Raw genomic sequence first — 22,806 nt, 5'->3', positions numbered from 1 at the left:
CTATACATTGTAAATAATTTCAGGTCTAGACTCAACACTAAGATCACCAAACCTCTAGAGTTCTTCTAATAGCAAGATCATACAACCCCCCCACTCCAATCCCTCCTCAACTTTTCATACTTTTTCAAATCAGTCACACTGGGCCGGATAAACGACTTTGCGGCAACAAAGTCCTCAAACCTGATCGTATCCCGACGTTTGATGGCATTGTATCCGGCGCGCCGCAATAAACTACCAAGATCAGCACCGCTGAATCCTTCACACTCTTCAGCCAAACCTCGAAGATCTTCGTTGAATGTAACTGGTAACTTGCGAACAAGGGTCTGGAGAATTTCGGCGCGCTCCAACGGTGAGGGCAAGTTCACAAAGAGAAGAGTCTCCAGACGGCCGGGTCGGAGCATCGCCGGGTCGATGATATCTGGCCGATTTGTGGCGGCGATCACGTAGATGCCCTGGCGGCTGCTACCTAAACCGTCAAGTTCCGTGAGAAGAGTGTTGACAACGCGAGCAGATGCCTCAGAGAGGGTATCATCCCGACGGGGGACAAGTGCATCAAGTTCATCGAAGAATATAACGCAGGGGACGGAGGAGCGAGCGCGAACGAAGACCTGGCGGACGGCGCGTTCGGATTCACCAACGTATTTATTGAGAAGTTCAGGTCCTTTGACACTGATGAAGTTCGCCCGTGACTCGTTAGCCACAGCCTTTGCAAGAAGCGTCTTGCCGCATCCCGGGGGACCCCAGAGCAAAACACCTGTTGGAGCTGTGATGCCGACGCTGGCGTAAAGTTCGGGGTTCTTGATAGGGTCCACTATTGCGGTAGCGAGTTCATCGCGGATTCCACTTAGGGCGCCAATGTCTGACCAGGTTGTGTCTGGGATGGTTGCAAAACCCTCGCGTTTAGAAGAAGGCTGGATTTTAGGCAGGGCAGTGAAGAAGTCGGCGTTTGATACAAGGACGACCTCAGCTTCGGTGCCAAGGGGAGTTTCTTTGGCGTGAACTATGAGCCGACGGAGTTCCCTGACCTTGGGGCTAAGGTCATCTGTTCCCTCGATATCCATTTCTTCGCCGCTATTTGATTTCAATAGCTCAAGATATCTTTTAATTGCGGTAGAGCCGGCAGTGGACACCAGATCGTTCAGATCGGCCCCCACGAAACCCGGCGTTCTCTTTGCTAGAGTTTTGAAATCTAAATCATCCACAAGGCGCATCTTACGTGTTAGTGCTCGAAGAATCTGTTCCCGGACGGGTTCGGAAGGAACAGTCATGTTGATTTCCTTATCGAATCTGCCTCCTCGGCGCAGGGCCGCGTCCAAGCTGTCCGGTCGATTCGTAGCCGCCAGAACAATGACGGGCTTCCCATCTGTCTTTTCAAGGGCCAGGTCATCCATACATGTAAGAAGCTGAGCGACGATTCTCTTCTCCATTTCTCTTTGCGCGCTTTCTCGTTTCGGCGTAATGGCGTCAATCTCGTCGATAAAGATAAGGCATGGTGCTAATCTCCTCGCTTCTTCAAAGTGCTCTCGAAGGGCCTTTTCAGATTCTCCCGACATCCCTGAAACAATAGACGGAGCTGAAATGGGTATAAATGGCACCCCAAGCTCTGCCGCAAATGCGTTGGCAATCATAGTTTTACCGCAACCTGGTGGACCATGTAGCAGCACACCACGAGGAGGCTGTACGTTCGATGCTAAATAAACTTGTGGGCGAGTCATGGGAAGAATGATAAGATCTCCTAGTTGCTGAACCACGTCGTCCAACCCACCCAAATCCGAAAGACTCAAGTGTGTTGGCGGAGATCTGTCGACAGCACTTTCTGCCTTACGCCGTTTGGAGGAGTGGGATTCGCCTCCATGGTGTCGTTTCTTTGTCGATATTGGGGCGGGGGTGTTCTCTGTGGTATTGGCTTCGGACTTCGGGGCCTTTGTAGCTGTGTTCCACGCGCCTACAAGGCTTTTATTCATACTATTTGAGACCTGGGGTAGTCAGTATATAGAGAAAAAGGAATAAAGGCTTAAAAGCAAGGCCATACCTGTACTGGCTGCTCCTCCAGCCCAGCAAAATCGCCATCTACCGAGTCGTTTTCATCTTCACCCAGTACATCGGTTTTGATGACTTCGACCACCCGTTCAATGCTATCTTCGAGAATTCGCTTCGGTTTCCGGTTCAAACTCGAATTGGATCGTTTGATGGAATCATAGATCGTTGTCACTGACAGGCGAAACTGGTCGTTCTCTGCCTGATCATCGAGGATTTTGCGAACGACTTGGTAGACCTGGAGGATAAGAAGGAATTAGACGGCCCAGAGCAGCCTCAAGTTCGGTGCTAGTGTCGCACCTCTTTATCGAGGCCCTGCCTCAAAGTTGGTCTGCCCCCGCGGCGCATATCCTGTAAAAAAAACAATTTATTTTTTTTCGACTCTTTTACTTCATGATCGCGAACTGCGGATTTTCTATAATTTTGAAGGATCGGATAATAAATTGACCGATTTATTTTATATTTCCGTTATAGTTACGTAAATTCTGCCTCATAAACATGATTTTCGCCGATATTGTAGGTATAAATACGTATTAATAGTGTATCGTAACAGATCATACCAGGTGATATCGGCAGCGACGCAACGTCATTCACTGATTGATTGATATCTTATCGCCTGGCGGTCCTCGTGCTTCGATGTCAACAGCGAACAGGCCTGGGAGACAAGTTTACGAAGGCGAAAACATGCGGTGACAATGGGGAATACGAATAGCTCCCATAAAATATCCTCCCAAGATCGGTATGCTCTCCGTATTATGTTTCCTATTCATATATCTCGCAGCCACGAAGCATTGCCTCCTACTAGCCGTTCCGCACTCGCAAGGCTGAACTTCGGTATTGATGAAGTTGCTAACTTTGAATCGCCGCTCCAGAGCAATTCTTGATATGAAAAACCAGCGCGATAGACTTCATCAGTATCAAAAGCGCATCACGGTCCTCACCGACCGCGAAACTGCAATCGCCAAGGAATGCCTCGCCCGCGATGATCGCAAGCGTGCCCTTCTTGCGTTGCGTCGCAAGAAGTATCAGGAATCGCTCTTAGCGAAAACTGATGCACAACTAGAGCAGTTAGAGCAACTTACTAGCCAAGTCGAATTTGCCCTTGTGCAGAAGGATGTCCTCTTCGGCCTGCAGCAAGGAACGCAGGTGCTTCAAACGATCAATAAGGAGATGGGAGGTATTGACGGAGTGGAGAAGCTGATGGGAGAGACAGAGGATGCTAGAGCTTATCAGGAGGTATGAAAACTTCATACGGGTACTCCAATACGAATGAACTCGGCGAAGCTAACGCAATTGGACGTATAGGAAATCAGCCAGATGCTTGCCGGTCACCTTTCTAATCAGGATGAGGACGAGGTGGAGGATGAACTCGAGACCCTTCATCGTGAGGTCCAAGGCCCGGCCAGCCTTCCTAATGCGCCGACAAAATCCCCAAAAGAGGATGTCGCGGAAGAGGAACCAGCGAGGCAAGAAGCGAGAACCGGGCAGGGAACCAGGGAAAGAACTGCGATACCTGCTTCGTGATATTTAGTTCTCCAATTTGGGAAGGGTGAAATTCCCCAAATTGCCCTTCACATTTCGCGACCCCAGCATTTCTGGAGTTGAGTGTGGATTTATTGTTACCATCGAAGGCATTACTAGAATTTGGACCGTCTTAGTATTCTAATTGTGGAATTTCATATTACAATCAAATATATGTCAAATTTAGTAGTCCGGGCAGATCGAGCTTCATATTCCGATCTCATGTGGTTGTTGATTGAATGTTAAGGCAGTTGGTTTGTGAAGTCGAAAAGTCAAAATAGCGCAATCGAACAATAGCATGATAATAAGTTAGGTGGCAAGAGAATAGAATTTGAAGATATACTGCGCTCGGGAGTTGTTACTCAAAGAGATTCTCGACGTGGCCGGTGATGACATTCGTTTGTTTATTAAGGAAGAGAAAATTCTCGCATCAGATATTCGACAGACCCATAACAATTCCGCTCTCGGGTTGTAGCCGCTGATATTAGTTCCACCATTCCAAGGTATCGGATCTATCAATAATACATCTGTATTCCCACCATGTCCCATCACCACCATTCTCACGATCACGGCCACTGCCACGGCGAAGGAGACGATGGGCACGACCACTCGAATGACATCACTCCGGCCCTCCAATCTCTCCTCTACTCTCAGATCCAGTTTGACTCAATCATTACATTGAACGGTATGGTATTGACTTCCCTCTATAGAATGCAACACGGGAATCAGTTTTAATGTTTTAATGTGATACAGAAGCGACACCTGGGTCCGGAGCTGCGATTGTCAAGAAAACATGGGTGGAGAGGCAGAACGACGAGCCGGAGCTGGAGAGTGACGCAGACGAGCAGTTGTTGATGTATATACCGTATGTTCTCGGTTTCTTTCTTTCCCCATCCACCTCTATCCTTCCTTCTCTCCCAACGCGATATTGGTCATTACTGTGAACGACATATCGTTCACGATTTACCCCGCGGTGCCCCTCAACCTCGATAGCGATACCGATATATCATGATCACCATAAACACTGCCGCTTCCCGGAAAGGCTATGATTGAGACTCTGTATTTGCTAACGGTATCTCACTTATTTACAGATTTACTGGCCAAGTCAACGTCCACTCCATTCTCATCTACACTGCCCCCACACCATCCGCTCCGAAAACGGTGAAACTCTTCAAGAACCGCGACGACCTAGACTTCTCAACTGCCTCGGAACTCAAACCTACCCAGAATATTGAAGTGCCACAGCCAATACCAGGAACTGATGTTTTTGAACTGCCCTTAAACCGCGCGCACTGGAACGCTACCACCTCTATCACTTTGTTCTTCGAAGACAATTGGAGTGATGGCGAGGAAGAGGTGACAAAAGTTGGGTACATCGGGCTTAAGGGTCAGTTCATGGCCTTGAATCGAGAGCCCGTTAGCTTTCTGTATGAAGCGGCAGCTAATCCTGGTGACCATGTGGCCATCCCTGGTGTCAGTGGTGTTGGTGGCCGGATCATGCCTGGCCAGTGACGCGGTTTCTTCTGAGATTAAGGCGATCCCGTAAAGGAAAGATGGGTACTTTCGCAACGTGCTGCTTTCTTCGAGAGGACACTAGTGTAATGAAATTATGGTTTATAAACTGGTTTCGGCATAAGCATGGCAAGCAATGGCGCTCTCTGGATGTATCATAGAGTTGAACTCTAATTATCCTAGTTCAAGATTGACTGACAGAGTTATCGAATCACTGAACACTGTAGTAATTAGGAGCGTATTCAAGAAGGTAGCTTTTTTCAATCTTGGTAACGTCTCGGATGAATGTTTTCTCTCCTGTCTGCATTATTTCATGGAAGATGACCCAGTCCGCCTTCCGATTCTACAACCTACGTGTGAGCAGATAACCTTCCGAGTCTCAATTTGATAGAATGGGTGGAGTCACTTACAAACATTAGGGAGCTGGGATGGGCATGGAGGGTCATGGCCCCGCTGATTGTTTTGAACGTGCCATCTGGCTGCATCCTCGCAGCCTGGGCAAAATAGCCCGTTGTGAGACATCGTTGTATATGCTCAGCAGGTTTTGAAATAATATCAAACTGTTTAGTTTGGTACGGAAGACTCTCATCAACTCGTATTCCAAAGCGTTCAAGATATCGCTTGAGCTGGGCTCTGACACTGACAGCTCGCTGCAGCGATCGATAGTTCAGGAGGTTATCTCGACACCACTTGGAATCTTTCTTCCCTTTTGTGACGAATGCCTGGTAAACATTAAGATAAGTTAGATGATCACCTTCCTCGACGGCGAACTTTCTGCGGGTACTCTCAGAAGACTTCCGATCCCCATCGTGCTGAACCCACACTGCGCCCTGAAGGTTGACCATGGCGGCGATAGTTAGAATCTCGCTTAAGCACCCAAAGGATTGTGCCGAAAGGAGAACTCTTGCCATCATTGGGTCGACAGAAAGCTCCGCCATTCGCATGCCCAAAGGATTTGTAAGCTTGGCGTAGTCATCAACAGCTCCCAATGAATATAGAAGCTCAAATGCACGTATCACAAGGTCTGCAGGGGGCGAGGTCAGAAAGTCGAATCGGACTATGTTGTCTATTCCCAGGGCCTTTAGCTGCATGACCACAGGGGCAAGGTTGGATCGTTGGATTTCCGGTATGGTAGCCTCGGGTAATTGCTCGTATGCCTGCTGTGTATAGAGACGGAAGCATTTTCCAGGCCTTGTTCTTCCAGCTCGACCAGCGCGTTGGACAGTTGCAGCTTTTGATATTGGTACTGCCGTCAGTGTTTCGATACCCGTGCTAGGGTCGTATGCCCTCAGTTTTGAGAACCCGCAGTCTATAACGTAGACGATCCCGTTTATGGTAACGGAGGCTTCGGCAATATTCGTCGACACGACAACTTTCCGTGTGTTTTCAGGTGTCGGTTCAAAGACGTACATCTGCTGATCTGTCGTGAGACCCGCGTAAAGAGGAACTGGTAGCAGAGACTTCAACTTAGGATGGAGTGTAGCAGCGCGTTCAGAAATTGACTGAATTGCAGTTTCAATTTCTTCTCGCCCGGTAAGAAAGATCAAAATATCTCCCTCACCCTCGTGTTGGTGTATATCAAACACTGTTTTCACGCTTCGCTCCACATAATCTTCAGCTGGTGATTCGAGGAACAAGATATCGACTGGGTACATCCGGCCTTCAAGGCTTATTATTCTTCCAATGCTTCCACCAATTTCGCCATCCGGATCCTGTTGGAAATCGTCTCCAGCAAAGAAGCGTAAGAAATCTTCTGCCTGCAAAGTTGCACTGCTAACCACGATACGGAGCTCAGGGCGTTTCTTTAATATTTTTTTGAGGATGCCCAAGAGGATATCAGTGCTCAGCGACCTCTCATGTGCTTCATCGACCATAATGACCGAGTACCGCGATAAAAGAGGATCTACAAGAGCCTCCCTAAGTAGCATTCCATCCGTTAAGAACTTTATCCTCGTGTTAGAGGACGTTTGGTCTTCGAAGCGAATAGAGTAGCCCACGTCTTCGCCTATTTTGCAACGCATTTCTTCTGCAACTCTGGCTGCTACCGCGGTAGCGGCCACTCGACGGGGCTAATATAACATGGGTTAATCAAAAATAAACAGCGATATTATGGGACGGGTATTACCTGTGTCACGGCAATGGCCTTTCCGTCTGCACACCATCCTGCATGGTCAAGATATTGAGGTAGTTGAGTTGTTTTCCCGCTCCCAGTCTGCCCAATGACAATTGTGACTGGGTACGTCTCCACAAGATATAGCAAACTCTCCTTGTGTCTTGCGATTGGAAGTAAGGACGGCGGCTTGTATAGGGAAGGAATAAAACTCGTCCCGACATCCAACTCCGAAGCCATGTTTGCTTTGAAAAACAGTTTGGAAGTTTCAGTAGCAATAGGAAGTCACCTCAGTCTACAGTGAAATCCAAATATCATCTTGAATTTACACCAAGAGCTTCCGCATTGCAGTTTAATTCGTGTTCCAGGCTGCATTGACAAGGCAGCCAAGCAAACAAGCCCTGGAGAGCTCCGGTGGATCAAGCTTGGTTAAAGCAGCAATGCATACCTACCTTATCCAGTGTGTTTCTGTCACGTGAGTTAACACGTCACTGTATTATTGGTAACAGAGTGGCTGAGCTCCCGAGGTGGCTGATGCTTGGGAGCTTTGAGTGGCCTCTAATCGCATTCGCTCACTCACATCTCGATTGCTTTCTGCCTGCTGGGCTCATTTTTTTCGCCGCAGGTCTTCACGATACCAAATTTAAAACTGCAGATTCTACAACTTCCAGCGCCCATCGTTTTTATACCACTTGCGCCTTCCAGCAACCATGTCCGATACAGACAAAGCCGTATGTGTTCCACCCCTCTCTGACCCCCGCATGTTTCAAGGAATACAAGCTCACCCCCAGTCAGAACCAGCCCCCCAAACTACCCGCTGGGCCAAATGATTCAAATCCAGAGTCCCCCACCACTGCGCGTCCTTTAGACTTTGATGATGAGTTCCAAGAGACCGGTGTCACCTCCGCGCCAGCTGCAGCACAAACCCAGAGCACCGCGGAGGCAGCCCCGCCGAAACCACCACGTCCCTTGTCTCCGCAGCAACAAGCGGAAAATACCCTCAAAGAAGCATTCCCATCCATAGATGAGTCTGTTGTCAAAGCAGTGTTGATGGCAAGCGCCTATGATGTGGAGCGAGCCTTCCATGCGCTCCTCGGTCTGCATAATTGATTCAAAATTATTAGGCTATGGGCTGACAGGTTTATAGGTATGACGGATCCAAATGCGACTGCGCAGGATGACTATGTTCCCCCGAAGCCGCCGCGCCCATCTGCAGCACAGAGACAGCTGGAAGCTGATGAGCTCTATGCTCGTCAACTTGCCGAACACTACAATCGCCGTGCACAACCACGTGGAGAAGATGAATCTTATCGCCAGCAACGGGCTGCTGGTAATGAAGCGGATGAGAGAGAGTATAATTTCTTTGATGGTATATATCCTAGCTATTCGAGTGCTGGCGTGGTTATTTAACGGTGCTGCAGACGATCTTCCTGTGATTCGCGAGAACATTCGCAAGGGTTTCCTTGATACCCAGACAAAGGTCAGCTCATGGGTTCAGACTTTGAAAAAGAGGATCGACGGCGAGGATGATGAAGAAGACCAGGGCCATACTGCGCATGGATACAGCGAGGAAAGCTATGGTCGACCTCGGAGAAGTGGCGAGTTGGGCCGTCGCAGTGGTGATCGTGAGCGATACGATGCAGACCCACAAGTTTTGAGCGATGATTTCTCTGCGCTCGAACTGAGGGATACAGAAGGTTTTTCACTCCATTTTCCTTTTCCAATACTTTTGTGGCTAGACTAACAGTTAACCATAGCGCCCCCCGCACGTCCACCACGGCCGCCTGGTAGTTCCGCATTACATAAAAACCCCTCGCCGTCACCAGACAGACGTAAGGTATCGTTTCAGGAAGGACCACCTACAGAGATTGGCAACCTTTATGATGCTTCAGAACCTGCTAAGCGCCACCCCCCTGCGGGAGGAAAGCAGAGAAAGTGGCAACCTCTTTCGACGGTCGAGCCATCTCCAGTAGGGGAAAATGATCCGTTTAGCTTGGGCGATAGTGATGATGAGAAGGACAGCAAGCCTAAAGATGCCAACACCACCGAAGGGAGTGATCGCACACAGAAAGCGACAGCTGAAGATGCATCCGAAGAGCCCGCTTCGGCCTCTAAAGATAGCGATAAAGCAGAGAGTTCTGCAAAGACGTCATAAGCCCTCGTACCAGCTGTTACCTAGCTATTGTGCTGTTCTCAACTGCTACGAGCCTGCTTGATGTTGTTCCCATCACTCCCCAAACTACCTTGCCATGTATACCTTAGGTGATTGTTTATGATACCAGAGATTGTTTACGGGAGGCCTAGGGGCCGGACTAGTTCATTGAATTCTTAGTATCCCACTGTAAAAATATACCGACAGTAACATAAACTATAAACTATAATTTGAAAAGTATCATTGAAATATGAACCAGGGTATCTTAAGAGCAAAAGGAAGCGGCTATAAAGAACGACACCACACAAGAAGCAGGGTAATCACTCCGGCGACTCGTTTGGGGGGGCGCGTGAAGTCGCTTCTCCTTCCCTCCTCAAATCCTTGATTACAGTCTACGCCACGTTTGATAGATACATCAGCCTCACGACACGATAGATTCGTACATCTAGTCTGGACTCACCGCGAGAGCATCAGGATTGACTCCATTCTCGATCAAAGACACGCAGAGAGAAAGTTCAGTCCGATCCAAGTTCGTGTTCTTGAGTGTCGAATGAGTTAGCAAATCACTGCATCTGACAAGCATTGATCCTGACAGCCATGCTGAGGAATGGGGAAATGAACCGCATACAAGGAGGGTTGAGATCTCGTGAAGAATGTCAATAACCTCGCGAGCAGCCTGGCGCTTATCATCGGATTGCGGGGGCATTTTAGAGAAAAATTGTATCCAGATTTAAACTTTCAGTTGTTCAAGCCGGTCCCAGTGGCCCCCAAAAGCGTCTGCGCTGTTTCAACGAAGTGCAGAAAGAGTGTTGCCTACCCAAGACGAGTTTCGGGCTGGTCTTTGGAGTGGTGATTGATGCCCTTGCGGGTCTTGTAAGGAAAATGGTAACGTTACGATAGTTACGATAATTACCGGCGGATATCAGTTCATACGAGTGAGGATTTTCAGGAACAACACTTGAACTTCAACTTTCTTATTATTGTTAATAAGTTACCTTCCCAGCGATTCCACGCAAATTAACGTCGAATTGGGAACACCCTGGATACTATTATACATTGTCTTAATTTCGGCCGTGACTCTACTCTGCTCTCACGCTTCGAACCAAGTTGAATGTAGATCCTGAGGGGTCCAGGAATGCTAAAGGATCTGACCATATCCGACATTTGTTCCTTGGATCATTGGGCGAGACCTAGGTAATTGTCGAGGTTTGAGGTTATCTCAGATCACACGCACCGAGAAGAAGACTGAGAGTGAGGAGCTCTGTAGGAGAGGGCCTCATACTGAAGTGCTCTGTGACCCAGTCACCATTGCAGGGCACGCAACCACCACCTCTGCCGCTTTACGTTCGGCATAAAGGGATTGCACTCCTTCATAATGTTTGCTTTTCAGAGGTGTCCCGCCGGTATTAAGATGCAACTAATGCAATAAACTCGGACTCGGTTGCAGTGCTCATCTATGGGTGGATAATGCTCGATGCCTCAGTTTGCGCGGTCTTTGTATAAACACAATGGTATTGAAGAATATGGCTCTCGATCACTACGCACCATGCCGTACAGAGATCTAGATGATCCTTGACCTTGAATGTGGCACATGAGCATGTCCTAATCACTTGAGTCTCGAGCCGAGAGTCTGGACTCACTCCTGGGCCTCCCCTTTGACCCTTCGGCCCTGGAGGGCCTGATCTCGAGGAGTTGAAAATTCAGTGAATATTGGAGCTAGGGATATTATAGTTTGCAATTCCTCGACCCCTCAATTCTCCGAGGACCGTCCGAGCTCAAGAATCAATAGGCGAGGTTGGTCCGAGGCGGAAGGCTACTTGAAGCATCCCTTGCAGGGGCTGCATTTCGCAACGTGAGATTCATCGCGCCCGACCCGTGTTCTCTCACCATTCCAATACCATTGTGACGTCAAACATATCTAGGTATGGCTCGTTTGAAGGGACGCGAAAGGCTTGAGTTCTCCTGTATAGGACGGCCCTTGGGCGCGGACGCCCTAGGGGAATGCCCCCTAAGGACACCTTTTTCCCACTCGTGCTGCCTTTCTATTCCATCTTTCAATTTCTCCAAACCTGCCCTTTGTCTTGAAGAACTCCCAATCCTCAGATGTCCTTGGAGGCTTTTTGCAACCGCCGTTCTCTGGGTTTCAGTGCATCTCCGCATTTTGAGCTATGGCGCGCCTCGCATTGATTCTCTTAGGCTTTCTGTTAGCAGTCAATGCGACAGTAGTTGCGAATTACCCGTTGAATGCGCAGCTTCCTCCTGTGGCTCGAGTATCACATAATTACCATTTCGTCTTCTCACAGGGCACCTTTGGTGGAAGCGACTCTGAAACGACATATTCGCTCTCGTCAAACGCACCACCATGGCTAAATGTGGATAGCAAGTCTCGTACTTTGTCGGGTACTCCTCGGGAAGAAGATGCCGGATCATCCAAGTTCGATCTTGTAGCGACCGACAAATCCGGGTCTGCTAGCATGGAAGTTACTCTCATCGTCACCACAGACGATGGCCCAAAAATCGGGAAATCCATCGTCCCTCAACTCCAGGCGATGGGACCGACATCTTCTCCGTCCAATCTTATTGTGCACTCCGGTGATTCATTCTCGTTCTCTTTTGACCAGGAGACTTTTGCAAACACACGCCCATCGACAGTATACTATGGAACGTCATACCCTGACAATGCCCCGTTGCCTTCATGGATTGGGTTTGACCAGTCGGGTCTTCGGTTTCACGGTATTGCACCCAACATTGGCCCTCAAGGTTTCAAGTTCAACCTGGTTGCTTCTGATGTGTCGGGATTTAGCGCAGTGGTCCTAAGCTTTGAAATTACTGTCAGCCCCCACATTTTCTCGTTCAACCAAAGTTCCCATACACTGTTTGTTACCGGCGGAAAGGAGCTCGCCAGTCCAAAATTTGGCGATACTTTGACCCTGGACGGGAACAAGCCGACAAGCGATATGCTAGCAGACACTCAGTTCGACGCTCCAGACTGGGTGGAAGTGGACAAGGAATCCTTATCATTCAAAGCGACCCCTCCCACGAATGGGAAGGACACTAACGTAACAATCATTGTGAAGGATATATATCAGGACATGGCTAAGCTTATCGTCTCGCTGCAATATTCACAATTCTTCCGGGATGATTTCAACGACGAATGTGATGCTGTTATCGGCCAATATTTCGCATTTACGTTTAACAATTCCGTCCTTACCGATGATTCTGCTGAGCTAGATGTTGACCTTAAACAACAACCATCTTGGCTTCATTACAATCGTGACAACAAAACCCTCTATGGAGGAGTGCCGTCAGATATTCACCCAGGCACCTACAAACTTCAGTTGACGGCTCGAGAAGGGACTGCAGAGAGTAACAAGACATTCACCATCAACACTGTGAATGGAGACAATTCGAACCGAGATGGAGCCGCCGGAAGTTCCGGTGGCTCCCGTGCAAACAAGGCAGGCATTATAGTGATGGCAATATTCATACCGTTAGGGTGTGTCGGCATTGCTCTACTTCTTCTATATTGCTGCCGACGAAGACAAAGGTCGACCAAAGATGGAGGGGAACAAGGATTTGAAGAGAAAGCACTTCCACCCGATTCAGGTCCTCTTGGACCCGGATTATCACATTGCCAGCCCTTCGAAAAGACGACACAGGGTAAACCGCCGGCTATGGGCGACAGTTTACCGCCTGAGTCAAAACCTCCGAAATTGGAGCTAGAGCCATGGTGGAACGTTAGCAGCGAAGGCCGCAATAATGAAAGTGAAGCAACAGCGCCAGGCAAGGAGAATACTTTCTCAAGTTCAACGATTGACTGGGAATTTACTCCATTGCGAGAACCGGAACAAGATGAAAACAAACCACCAGAAGAGACCGCTACCAAACCCAGTCGGCTTTCTTTTCAAAGCAGCCCGCCAGTGCGGAGGGGTGCTTCCAATCGTTCTGGGAGACGAGAGCCGCTCAAGTCCATCCAACCAAGAAGGTCTATGAAACGAAATTCCGCTTTATCGTCCCGATCAAAACGGTGGTCCAAACGATCAAGTGGCATCTCCTCGGTCTCTAACGGTCTCCCTGTGAGGCTCAGCGGTGCCGGGCATGGAGCCGGTGGGTTTGGACCACCAGGACATGGGTTTGTGAAAGTCTCCTGGCAGAACACGCAGGCGTCTTTGCAAAGTGAAGAAAGTAACCTGGGAAATTTGGCGCCGTTGTTTCCTCGCCCCCCTACCCGTACGGGCGACAGTCAGGATTACACGAAGAGAATGAGCATGCGTACCGTGGACCGTGATAGCATGACATTGTCCGAGTCTGATTCGCTAGAGGCGTTTGTCCAAGGTCGTGTGAGAAGCCGACATTCCTCCAACCCATTCATTGCTGGTCCGATCACTCGTCGAGTATCATCTAGTCTTCGGGCCCTAGAGCGGGCTCGAAGCAATGCTAGCCGCCCAGATACTGTCAATAGTAGCACAGACAACGATGACTGCCGGCGCCGAGAACGGCCCTGTTCTACGGCAATGTCAGGGTCTATTTATACAGATGACTATCGACATTCTGCATACCTTAGCTCCTTATCGGAAGAATCGCCGAATGTTCAGCCACTGGGCGCTTTGAACAACGGGCCAAGTCAATCAAGTTTGGCGCAACATTATTCAAAGATCATTTCGCCGCTCCCGCGGTTTTTCAGCGAGTTGAGTTTGAACAACGTCAGACGCGATGATGTTGGCGCAGCCCGTGTTCCTGACGATCACCAAAACTTCCCAAATCCTCGTCGTTGGTCTAGATCGAGCCCGTCGCTACAGAATTGGCGGAGGCTCCGGAAAAGCCCTTCGGCGTCCACTTTCCAACAAGAGGCGAAATCTCGTCGGGTGAGTCTGATGCGAGCGTCTGAGCGGGACCCGAGCTACCAGCATGGACTGCAAAGAGAGCCCACGGGAAGCTTATTGAGCAGTGATATAGCGTTTGTTTGATGTTAGTCTTGTTTTAGTTGGCCAAGATACCATTCTGTTCGGTTTAAAAGGGCGGCTCTAGCATTTAATTGTGTAACTTTAACATAAATCAAAGTCCTTCTTGCGAACAAATCCTTCCATAGCTTGTCGCCGACTGTACCCCGTAACCAATCCACCAACATTGATGAAGGATCTGTTTCAGCTGGGCTTTTGTGTCTGACCCAGGACCCGGGCGACAACGATGATTGGACCCATAAATGCTTCTCGACCGCGGCATGGTGTGATTGACAGAGTTTTTCACTTCGAAGCCAATGAGGGGCTGGGTTGGACATCCAAAGTTCGATGACAGTTGTTTAAATGACCAGCATTGCATCTTCAGCTGTTGCCTCGCTCCATAGTCCATCTTTCTCATAGGGGTCAACCTTGGTGAAGGAGGTCATGTGGAGGAACCAGCCGCTAGTTAAGCGTTTCCGTCGGACTTTCATCATCTCGGCAGCACGCGACTGGAAAATTTGCACTCGCCCTTGTAGTTCACGAAACGAGTGTGAAATTTCGGTTGGGGAGATCAGACACACTGGGCTGACTTGTGTTTATTTTCTGGGATTAATTATAATCACAACCCTCAGCTGGCTTGATACCTCCCAAGTAGTTATAGTCTATACAAGCACAAGAGTATATGTGGCGCCCGGGGATGTCTCCAATTCATAGTGACAGTGACAGTATTTGTGCATCAATAGCCCGGATCTCTTTAAGACAATTAAAACAAAGACCGAAGGCCACGATAAGTTCATTAACAAAGTCTCCACTTAACATCATCCCTGATGAACACCTTCAAAGAGCTGGCCTGGGCTGGTCTGCTGGTTCTGGGACTGTCCCGCACGCCGCCTATCCATTCTGCCCTCTTGCCCTCCTTCTCTCCCACCTGATTCTGCTCCCTCCCCTCCCCCTCTCTTCTCGCCCAATTTCCCTTCGCTCAACCTCTTGCTGGGCTTCTGTGATCCTGGCCCCTTTGTCTGTTTTTCAAAAGTTAATTGTGACCTGATAGAAATCATGGGCCAGACCTTGTCAGAGCCTGTCGTTGATAAGGTACGTGAAAACTGTCTGAATCAAGTTTGCTGCCTTGAAACCCCTCTGTCTCTCTCCCCACACCACAACCATCCGATTGCGATTCCAAATGCTTTTCCTATCTCGCCCGTTGTTTGTGCTGCCAACAGCAAACCCTTTGAACATATTGTTGTCTGCCATCATGCTCCTTATCACTCGAGTTGTCACGGACCAATCCGCAGATCGTCATCCATATTTTATCCGTGCTCTTTTTTCTTCGCCCGAGGAGTTCCAGATTCGTGGCTCATATCTGCGGGGTCCCCGTCCGAGCACGACAAAAAGCTTTTCCCACTCTGACAAACCGATCGTCTTCTTTTTCTATCTATTATATGAACTGCGTGCATATATTTCCAATATTCGCTAATTCTCTTGTGACCTGTTTAGACTTCGTCGGAAGGTCAAGATGAATGCTGTATATACGGCGTTTCGGCGATGCAGGGCTGGCGAATCAGCATGGAGGATGCCCATGCCGCCGTCCTAGATCTCCAAGCGAAAGAAACCGGCTCAAATGACAAGCCCACCGATCCTGATAAGCGCCTTGCTTTCTTCGGAGTATACGATGGCCACGGTGGAGATAAAGTCGCCTTATTCGCGGGGGAGAATGTTCACAAGATTGTCGCAAAACAGGAAACGTTCTCAAAAGGCGATGTCGAGCAGGCTTTGAAGGATGGCTTTCTCGCTACCGATCGAGCTATCTTGGAAGGTTCGTAAAATGCTACCTTGAGGGGACTTTACCTCCATTATTCCCGTCCCGGCTCGTCCATGTCGAGGTCTAACCCGGTTAGATCCCAAATATGAGGAGGAAGTCTCCGGCTGCACTGCGGCCGTGAGTGTGATTTCGAAACATAAAATTTGGGTGGTAGGTCTTAAATCCGACCTATGAAAGAGGAATTCGGCCAATAACAAATTATATCGCAGGCAAATGCTGGTGATTCACGTTCCGTTTTGGGTGTCAAGGGTCGCGCAAAGCCTCTTTCGTTCGATCACAAGCCGCAGAATGAAGGTTCGTGGCTAAATTTCGGTTCAAACCGTTTTGGACCTCTGATGTTCTAATGAATGGTTTATAGGCGAGAAAGCTCGGATTAGCGCCGCAGGTGGTTTCGTTGACTTCGGTCGTGTCAACGGCAATCTCGCCCTGTCGCGTGCCATTGGAGATTTCGAGTTCAAGAAAAGCCCTGAATTGTCTCCTGAACAACAGATTGTTACTGCTTATCCGGATGTCACGGTCCATGATCTCTCCGACGACGATGAGTTTTTAGTAATTGCTTGCGATGGTATGTTTCGTCACCTCTTCTTTTCGGGCTCAACCTTGACTTCCGGATTCTGATATTCTATAGGCATCTGGGATTGCCAGTCTTCCCAGGCTGTAGTTGAATTTGTTCGCCGCGGTATTGCGGCCAAGCAGGACCTTTACCGGATCTGTGAAAACATGATGGACAACTGCCTCGCCTCCAACAGTGAAACCGGCGGAGTCGGCTGTGACAACATGACAATGGTTATCATAGGTCTTCTCAACGGTAGATCCAAGGAGGAGTGGTATAACCAGATTGCGGAGCGGGTTGCTAACGGCGATGGCCCTTGTGCTCCGCCTGAGTACGGCAAGTTTCCTGAGGAACCCATGGCCTTCCAATACCTACTGACTGAACGGTGACTGGTACAGCTGAATTTCGAGGACCGGGAATTCGTAACCAATTCGAAGAAAACCCCGATGAGTACGAGCTCGACCATGATCGAACCCGCCCATTCAGCGTGCGTCCCGGTAGAATAATTCTTTTGGGAGATGGCAGCACGTTAATTCCAGAAAAGCAGAACGACGAGGAACTCTTTGACCATACCGAGGAAGACCAGGATATCTCGAATCAAGTGCAGCGCCAGGATTCGGATACAGAAAGGAATGAACGCGAAGGGACCCCTGGGCCTCAGTCTGGAAACGCCCAGACGGATACGTCTGCTTCCAGCGCTCCAGAGACTTCGACCAGTACCGGAACACCGCAGAAACCCGCATCTTCGTAGCCCTGCCATGAAATTTACGCCTGATTCCCTTCCTTTTGGTTCTTGAAACGACTTTCGTGTGATGTACGACCCCACACCCGCCGCCGCCTTCACTCCCGGATCTGAAGTCTCACGTTTCTACCCTCTCTAACGTCGCTTATTGAGTTCCTATTTCTTATGAATGACCGGCTCTTTGGTGGTGATGGCTGAGGGGGAAGATGCGAAAAGAGACGGACTATTTGATCCCCTTCTATCTCTTGTTTTTTATCCCATTTTCATTACCTTTTAACGAACTTCCACCCAGGTCAATTCGCCTTTCGTGTCGCTCAGGTTAGATATCTAAGAGAGTTCGTGGAGGGGGTGGAGGCATCTTTTTTCCCTGTCATCTTTCTTCTCTCTGCTTGCCGGTGCCGCAAGCGGCAGGCCTCATGAGAGTACGTTTGTTTCATGTCTCGACATAAGATACCGCAACAACAGCTATTGACGAACCATTTCCCCCTTTAATCTTCCATGATTTCCACTATGTTTGACATATCTTCTTCCACAGTTTGCGCCGCCAGTTTGTCTTTCCTCGTGATATGGCGCTCTCCGTTTTCCGTGGCCGCTAGGATCCTCCCTTTCCGTCTATTTCACGAACTCGACAGTGGCTGGAAAGGCCTGAGGGCACATTTCACACATTGCACTTATGTCGGCGTAACCGGAGAAATTCAGTCTACGGCATGAATCTCGTGTCAGCAAAGGAGTTTCTGGAAACGTGATGGACGAGATCCACGTTTGTGGCGTCCTGTTTCATATCGTATGCAGATAGAATCTGTTGGCTGCTATTATTGTAAATACTCTCTTCACCGTTCTTGCATTGAAAGCACTGCGTAGCACCTAAAATTGCGCCTTCAAGTTGCTTGCTGCTCCCGAAGGATCAAGGGGCCAAGGCAGCAACGCAAACAAGCTTGAGCCTCCTCCCCCCGGTCGGGTCGTGGCGCAGTAGACCAAGGTAGTCTTGGTGCTGATCAGTTTTCGTAGGGACAAATTTGTGTATTACACGTATATTACATTAAGCTGGCAGTTAGAATCGTATACTATTGCGCAATATAATTGTAATTCCGTTTCAATACGTGTCTTATACCACGTGCTGTAAATGCTTTGATCACTCGAAAATTTTTGGCCCCTATTCAAAGAGAAGAAACAGGAGAGATGCTGCCATCAAACAATTCTTCCCTTTTTTCGGTTTGTGCTAGGTCTTGCATTCCGAGCTGTCCGGATTGCTGCTGTGTATCCTTCTGGCTTAGCCGATAGAAACGCGAACCGTCAACAGCTCTCGAAGCTCAGTCGGCGACTCCCGCAACGTCGTCTTTTCCGTTCCGTGACCCTGATTTTAGTATCCCCCACGCCGCGACCAACTCACGCCCACCCCGGGTCTTCTCTCATTCAGTCTTTCTCAATTTTCCATCCCAAACCTCCTGCGCTCTCATACAAATCGACAGAAGTTGAGCAGTGCTCCCTCAGTCCGACATCATGTCTTCCCCAATTTCTAGTAAACGCAAGCGCGCCAATTCCCAACACTTGTCAACAGCAGATATCGCCAAATCATCCACCACCGATCTTCAACAACCATCGTCACGCGATGCCTCGGGCGAAGAAGGCGACGATTCGACTGGCCCGGTCATCCCGCCAGTTGTCAAGGCCACTACCAACAACCCCCCGTCAAAACGGGCCCGAAAAGCTTCAGTGAGCGAGGCACGAAATGTTTCATCCAATGGTGACATAGGAAAGGACACTTCAATTAGCAAGGAGGATCCGGGCGAGCCGTCTGAGACTACTCCGGCAAGCAGTGACATTGAGGGACTCATCAAAGATCGGCCGGACTTGCACGTGGATACCGTCCGCGAGCAGGAGTTGATGAAGCCTCCCGTGCTCGGTCAACTACAGGACCCTGCTGGTGGATATAAGACCAATCCGCCTCCAGAAGGCCGTCCGGTCCGAGTGTATGCAGATGGTGTGTTTGATCTGTTTCATGTGGGGTGAGTTTCTAGATTCTTTCTGCTCGATGATTTTCGACCTGCGATATTCAACTTTGCTGAACTATGCTAATATACTCTCGATAGTCATATGCGGCAACTCGAACAGGCTAAGAAGGCCTTCCCGGATGTTTATCTTATAGTTGGTGTCACTGGGGACGACGAGACTCACCTGCGAAAGGGTCTCACGGTCCTGAGCGGTGCAGAGCGGGCGGAGAGTGTTCGACACTGTAAATGGGTTGATGAGGTCTACCCGAACTGCCCATGGATTGTCACCCCAGATTTCATCGATGAACATCAAATTGACTACGTTGCACACGATGACTTGCCGTATGGAGCTGCGGAAGGAGACGACATTTATGCTCCTATCAAGGCACAAGGGAAGTTCCTCGTTACTCAACGGACGGAGGGTGTCAGCACAACAGGTGTTATCACGAGGTACGTTTTATATTCTCCCGTTCTGCTGCGTATATCTCCTAACAACGTTTGCAGAATTGTTCGCGACTACGACCGTTATATCTCACGGCAATTCAAGCGTGGAGCGTCCAGACAGGAGTTGAATGTGTCGTGGTTGAAGAAGAACGAATTGGAGATCAAGCGACATGTGTCAGAGCTCCGGGACAGCATCATGACCAATTGGACAAACACCGGCCAGGAACTGAGCCGGGAGTTGCGGCAACTGTGGAATTCACGGCCCAATAGTCCTGCCCCAAGTGCAAGGAACAGCATCGATTTTGGAAGCCCACGCGGCGTCGTCAGCCCTACAGGTGCCGGCAAGTCCCATGTTTCTCGCGTCGAAGCCCTGGGTCGACCAGAAAGCATCAATGGGAGGGGAGAGCCAGACTTCGCAACCGGTTACAGCTTGGGGCTGATCGGGGGTGTTAGGGCATGGGTAAGCTTCACTCTAAAAAAATTTAATGTATGTAGCACAGCTAACAAACCGCAGATGCGTAGTCGCCGATCTCTCGTTGAAAGCCGAGCCCAGTCGCCAACTAGCGAAGAAGAACACGAATCTGAGCAGGAGCGCATCAACGGCTTCACAGGGCCAGCCCATCAAAGAGAGTAACTTACCAGCCTCTCGAGTCAAATTATTTCGATTTCCGAGGATGCATCATTCATCGTCTCAATTGTCAAGCTGATCTTGGTCCATATGGTACATAAGATAAGCGAGCCTGACGCTACTCGTGTTAGCGTAGGGATTTTTTTTTTCTCTTCATCTCCGTTTATATCTGGCATCCCCTAATCAAAGTATATGAGAGTCTATGGTTGGCCAGATTGACACGGGTACTGTATTTTCGATTTTCACTTGCACCAACATTTGCATCTCATTATCATTTTTTATTGTACAACACTCGAAAGGACACACAACAAGCATGAGGGGGACATTACAAACGGACATTCTGACGTTGATTTGATTATTAGTACATGCATGGGACAAAATTGACAGCTCCCCGTTTTCATCGTTTTTTCTTCATCATTGTTTTTCTCATTTCTTTCTTTTTACGTTTCGCGCTGGACAACTGGACTATTTGTTGAGGTAATAGTAATGGATTTGAATACTCTTTTTCTCGATATAGAGTAAATGGGTATATGGTGGAGGAATTACACCTAGGAGAGCGTGAATAGTGTGCACATGCAAAAAAAATAAAATATTTGCCTGCTCGCTTGTCTATTATAATCTGAGCTAAGTGCTTTGATCTACTCTGGCCTGTATTGAATGTAGCCGAGGGCAGAGTTCAAGCTGTAAATTATCAAAGCTAATCGAAATCAAATGGGTATCAAATGTTGCGGTATATAGAGCGAAACCGTGCGCACACATTCTTAGAACACAAACAGCTTCGATCCACGTCTATCCATTCAGGTATAAAATCGCCTCTCTCATGCGGCAGTAATAGCCAACCTCGGCCTCATTCCCCGTTGAACCCCGCGTTCCATATCCTCTGTCTCAACCGCACACCGTCTTAGCAGCTCCAACTGCGCCGACAGATCCTGCACCCCCGGTAAGGCAGGCAGCGCTTCTCCTCTCTTCGAACACATTATCATGCGCAAATGATTCCTTAGCATCACCGCATCCCTCACCAAGTCACCCTCTAGAAATTCCTTGGCAACCGCATCGCACTTAGCTGTGATCCCCAGCTCGAAGGACCGCAGGCCCCGAACGCAGAGCAGCGGCGCAACCCAGGGTTCGGAGATCGAGAGACGGAGTCTGTTTCCACCGATTACGCCTCCTGCCCCTCCTGCTGCTGCTCCATTACCCGCGGCGGCAGGGGCACCAGCAGGAGTACCTGCAAACGACCCCAGATCGACAATGAGCGCCAATTCCTCCAGCCCGCTCAAGGCAGCAACCCTGTTCCAAAACAATGCCCAGAGCCGATCATTATGCGTATGCGAGTAGATCGAGCTCTTATGTTCCTCCCCCGCCATGGGCTGCCAAACGGGCATCCATTGAATGGTCAGTTTTTTTACTGCGCGGAGGTGGTGCGGGGAAATTGACAGGCTGAAGGCGATGAAGGTCGTCAGGTCGTCGACGTCGAAAACGGAGTTCTTGTAGAGGATCGAGGACGCTTCGGCGTAGATGGCGCGACAGGTGCGGATGAGGGCGGTCGAGGAGTTGCTTAGCTGCGATGGGAGGGAGGGGTGAGTGTGTGGGTAGAGCATGCTGTTGCTAGTGGCACCATTACTGCTGGCGCTGTCTGCAGGTGAAGAAACAGCAGCAGCTAGGTCGTTGGCTCGCCAGCGTGCGGGGGTGACGGGGCAACAGCGGCGGTTTTTATCGAGGGATGAAGTGGTGTTGTTGCAGCGGACGTGCCGGATTTTGTCTTTGACCTGGACGAGGTGAACGACTTGGTCGCCAAAGGCATATTCATAAATCATAAGGCGGATCTCAAGAGGTAGTTCTGTGAGGAGGGCGCATGTTGATTGCGGGTTCATCGAGCGGGCGTAGGGATCGATGGGAAGTGAAGGTGTAGATGAAGCGTTGCTGTCGAGGGATAGCGAGAGTGGCGCGCATATCTTGCGGGCTTGGATGAGGTCGCGGACGCTCTCTTTCCATCGATGACCTGTTGAGTAGTAGTGGAAGATGGAGTAGGGGTCCCGGAGGATCCAGGCGTCGAAATGGCGCATTCTGACAACAGCAAAAGTGAGTCTATGGATCTAAGTCTATAAGGTGGATCTCGAAATCGGAAGATCTTGACGATAAAAGAGGGGACGAGATGAGTACGTATAAAGATTGATCTGCGAGCAGCAGCAAATGTCAAGAGGCAAGTGAATTGAGTCAGCTCCGCTCCCCTTATTATATACGCCGGACAGCCAACATGCCACCCAAGGCCAGATAAAAAGACGCCAGCTCCACCCACCCAAGAACCCAGGTCCAACCCCAAGGCAGCGCTGAGTGTCAAAGAGTGAAAATGAGGCTTC

The 22,806-nt window shown here is 49.4% G+C and overlaps 10 protein-coding genes across 10 annotated transcripts; 6 read left to right on the top strand and 4 right to left on the bottom strand.

Annotated features, from left to right (window-relative positions):
- Positions 1 to 77: 77 nt before the first annotated feature.
- Positions 78 to 2,385, bottom strand: ASPVEDRAFT_120733 (putative AAA family ATPase/60S ribosome export protein Rix7; the record flags this gene model as incomplete). Its single annotated transcript, XM_040805815.1, has 3 exons — positions 78 to 1,976; positions 2,033 to 2,275; positions 2,338 to 2,385. 3 exons carry the CDS (start codon positions 2,383 to 2,385, stop codon positions 78 to 80), a joined length of 2,190 nt encoding a protein of 729 aa, XP_040663430.1.
- A 225-nt stretch (positions 2,386 to 2,610) lies between these two features.
- ASPVEDRAFT_37090 (ESCRT-III subunit protein VPS20) lies at positions 2,611 to 3,905 on the top strand. The gene is made up of 3 exons (XM_040811384.1): positions 2,611 to 2,776; positions 2,910 to 3,273; positions 3,343 to 3,905. The coding sequence occupies exons 1-3, from the start codon at positions 2,733 to 2,735 to the stop codon at positions 3,559 to 3,561; spliced, it is 627 nt and encodes a 208-aa protein (XP_040663429.1). The 5' UTR covers positions 2,611 to 2,732; the 3' UTR covers positions 3,562 to 3,905.
- Positions 3,906 to 4,000: 95 nt separating this feature from the next.
- Positions 4,001 to 5,304, top strand: ASPVEDRAFT_37086 (PITH domain-containing protein). The gene is made up of 3 exons (XM_040811383.1): positions 4,001 to 4,243; positions 4,312 to 4,423; positions 4,650 to 5,304. Exons 1-3 carry the CDS (start codon positions 4,099 to 4,101, stop codon positions 5,068 to 5,070), a joined length of 678 nt encoding a protein of 225 aa, XP_040663428.1. The 5' UTR covers positions 4,001 to 4,098; the 3' UTR covers positions 5,071 to 5,304.
- Positions 5,282 to 7,420, bottom strand: ASPVEDRAFT_49626 (putative ATP dependent RNA helicase; the record flags this gene model as incomplete). Its single annotated transcript, XM_040814190.1, has 3 exons — positions 5,282 to 5,413; positions 5,481 to 7,139; positions 7,196 to 7,420. The coding sequence occupies 3 exons, from the start codon at positions 7,418 to 7,420 to the stop codon at positions 5,282 to 5,284; spliced, it is 2,016 nt and encodes a 671-aa protein (XP_040663427.1).
- A 335-nt stretch (positions 7,421 to 7,755) lies between these two features.
- ASPVEDRAFT_37083 (uncharacterized protein) lies at positions 7,756 to 9,623 on the top strand. The gene is made up of 5 exons (XM_040811382.1): positions 7,756 to 7,911; positions 7,976 to 8,276; positions 8,328 to 8,549; positions 8,602 to 8,877; positions 8,938 to 9,623. The coding sequence occupies exons 1-5, from the start codon at positions 7,891 to 7,893 to the stop codon at positions 9,333 to 9,335; spliced, it is 1,218 nt and encodes a 405-aa protein (XP_040663426.1). The 5' UTR covers positions 7,756 to 7,890; the 3' UTR covers positions 9,336 to 9,623.
- Positions 9,624 to 9,643: 20 nt separating this feature from the next.
- ASPVEDRAFT_37079 (mitotic-spindle organizing protein 1) lies at positions 9,644 to 10,171 on the bottom strand. The gene is made up of 3 exons (XM_040811381.1): positions 9,961 to 10,171; positions 9,793 to 9,870; positions 9,644 to 9,724 (listed from the first exon to the last, which is right to left on the bottom strand). Exons 1-3 carry the CDS (start codon positions 10,036 to 10,038, stop codon positions 9,653 to 9,655), a joined length of 228 nt encoding a protein of 75 aa, XP_040663425.1. The 5' UTR covers positions 10,039 to 10,171; the 3' UTR covers positions 9,644 to 9,652.
- Positions 10,172 to 11,500: 1,329 nt separating this feature from the next.
- On the top strand, positions 11,501 to 14,299 carry ASPVEDRAFT_79359 (putative transmembrane glycoprotein; the record flags this gene model as incomplete). Its single annotated transcript, XM_040816683.1, has 1 exon — positions 11,501 to 14,299. One exon carries the CDS (start codon positions 11,501 to 11,503, stop codon positions 14,297 to 14,299), a length of 2,799 nt encoding a protein of 932 aa, XP_040663424.1.
- A 710-nt stretch (positions 14,300 to 15,009) lies between these two features.
- ASPVEDRAFT_303185 (PP2C family serine/threonine-protein phosphatase) lies at positions 15,010 to 17,640 on the top strand. The gene is made up of 8 exons (XM_040810348.1): positions 15,010 to 15,364; positions 15,767 to 16,085; positions 16,168 to 16,241; positions 16,301 to 16,385; positions 16,450 to 16,656; positions 16,720 to 16,980; positions 17,043 to 17,131; positions 17,192 to 17,640. Exons 1-8 carry the CDS (start codon positions 15,329 to 15,331, stop codon positions 17,393 to 17,395), a joined length of 1,275 nt encoding a protein of 424 aa, XP_040663423.1. The 5' UTR covers positions 15,010 to 15,328; the 3' UTR covers positions 17,396 to 17,640.
- A 1,246-nt stretch (positions 17,641 to 18,886) lies between these two features.
- On the top strand, positions 18,887 to 20,455 carry ASPVEDRAFT_120806 (choline-phosphate cytidylyltransferase; the record flags this gene model as incomplete). Its single annotated transcript, XM_040805824.1, has 4 exons — positions 18,887 to 19,392; positions 19,477 to 19,827; positions 19,882 to 20,281; positions 20,336 to 20,455. 4 exons carry the CDS (start codon positions 18,887 to 18,889, stop codon positions 20,453 to 20,455), a joined length of 1,377 nt encoding a protein of 458 aa, XP_040663422.1.
- A 532-nt stretch (positions 20,456 to 20,987) lies between these two features.
- On the bottom strand, positions 20,988 to 22,757 carry ASPVEDRAFT_37072 (uncharacterized protein). Its single transcript, XM_040811379.1, has one exon. It carries the CDS (start codon positions 22,510 to 22,512, stop codon positions 21,268 to 21,270), a length of 1,245 nt encoding a protein of 414 aa, XP_040663421.1. The 5' UTR covers positions 22,513 to 22,757; the 3' UTR covers positions 20,988 to 21,267.
- Between the last annotated feature and the right edge of the window lie 49 nt (positions 22,758 to 22,806).

Source organism: Aspergillus versicolor (assembly GCF_001890125.1).
Source record: "Aspergillus versicolor CBS 583.65 unplaced genomic scaffold ASPVEscaffold_1, whole genome shotgun sequence".
NCBI classification, from domain to species: domain Eukaryota; kingdom Fungi; phylum Ascomycota; class Eurotiomycetes; order Eurotiales; family Aspergillaceae; genus Aspergillus; species Aspergillus versicolor.
Note: the sequence above shows the minus strand (reverse complement) of the source record. Positions and strands in the feature narration are given on the sequence as shown.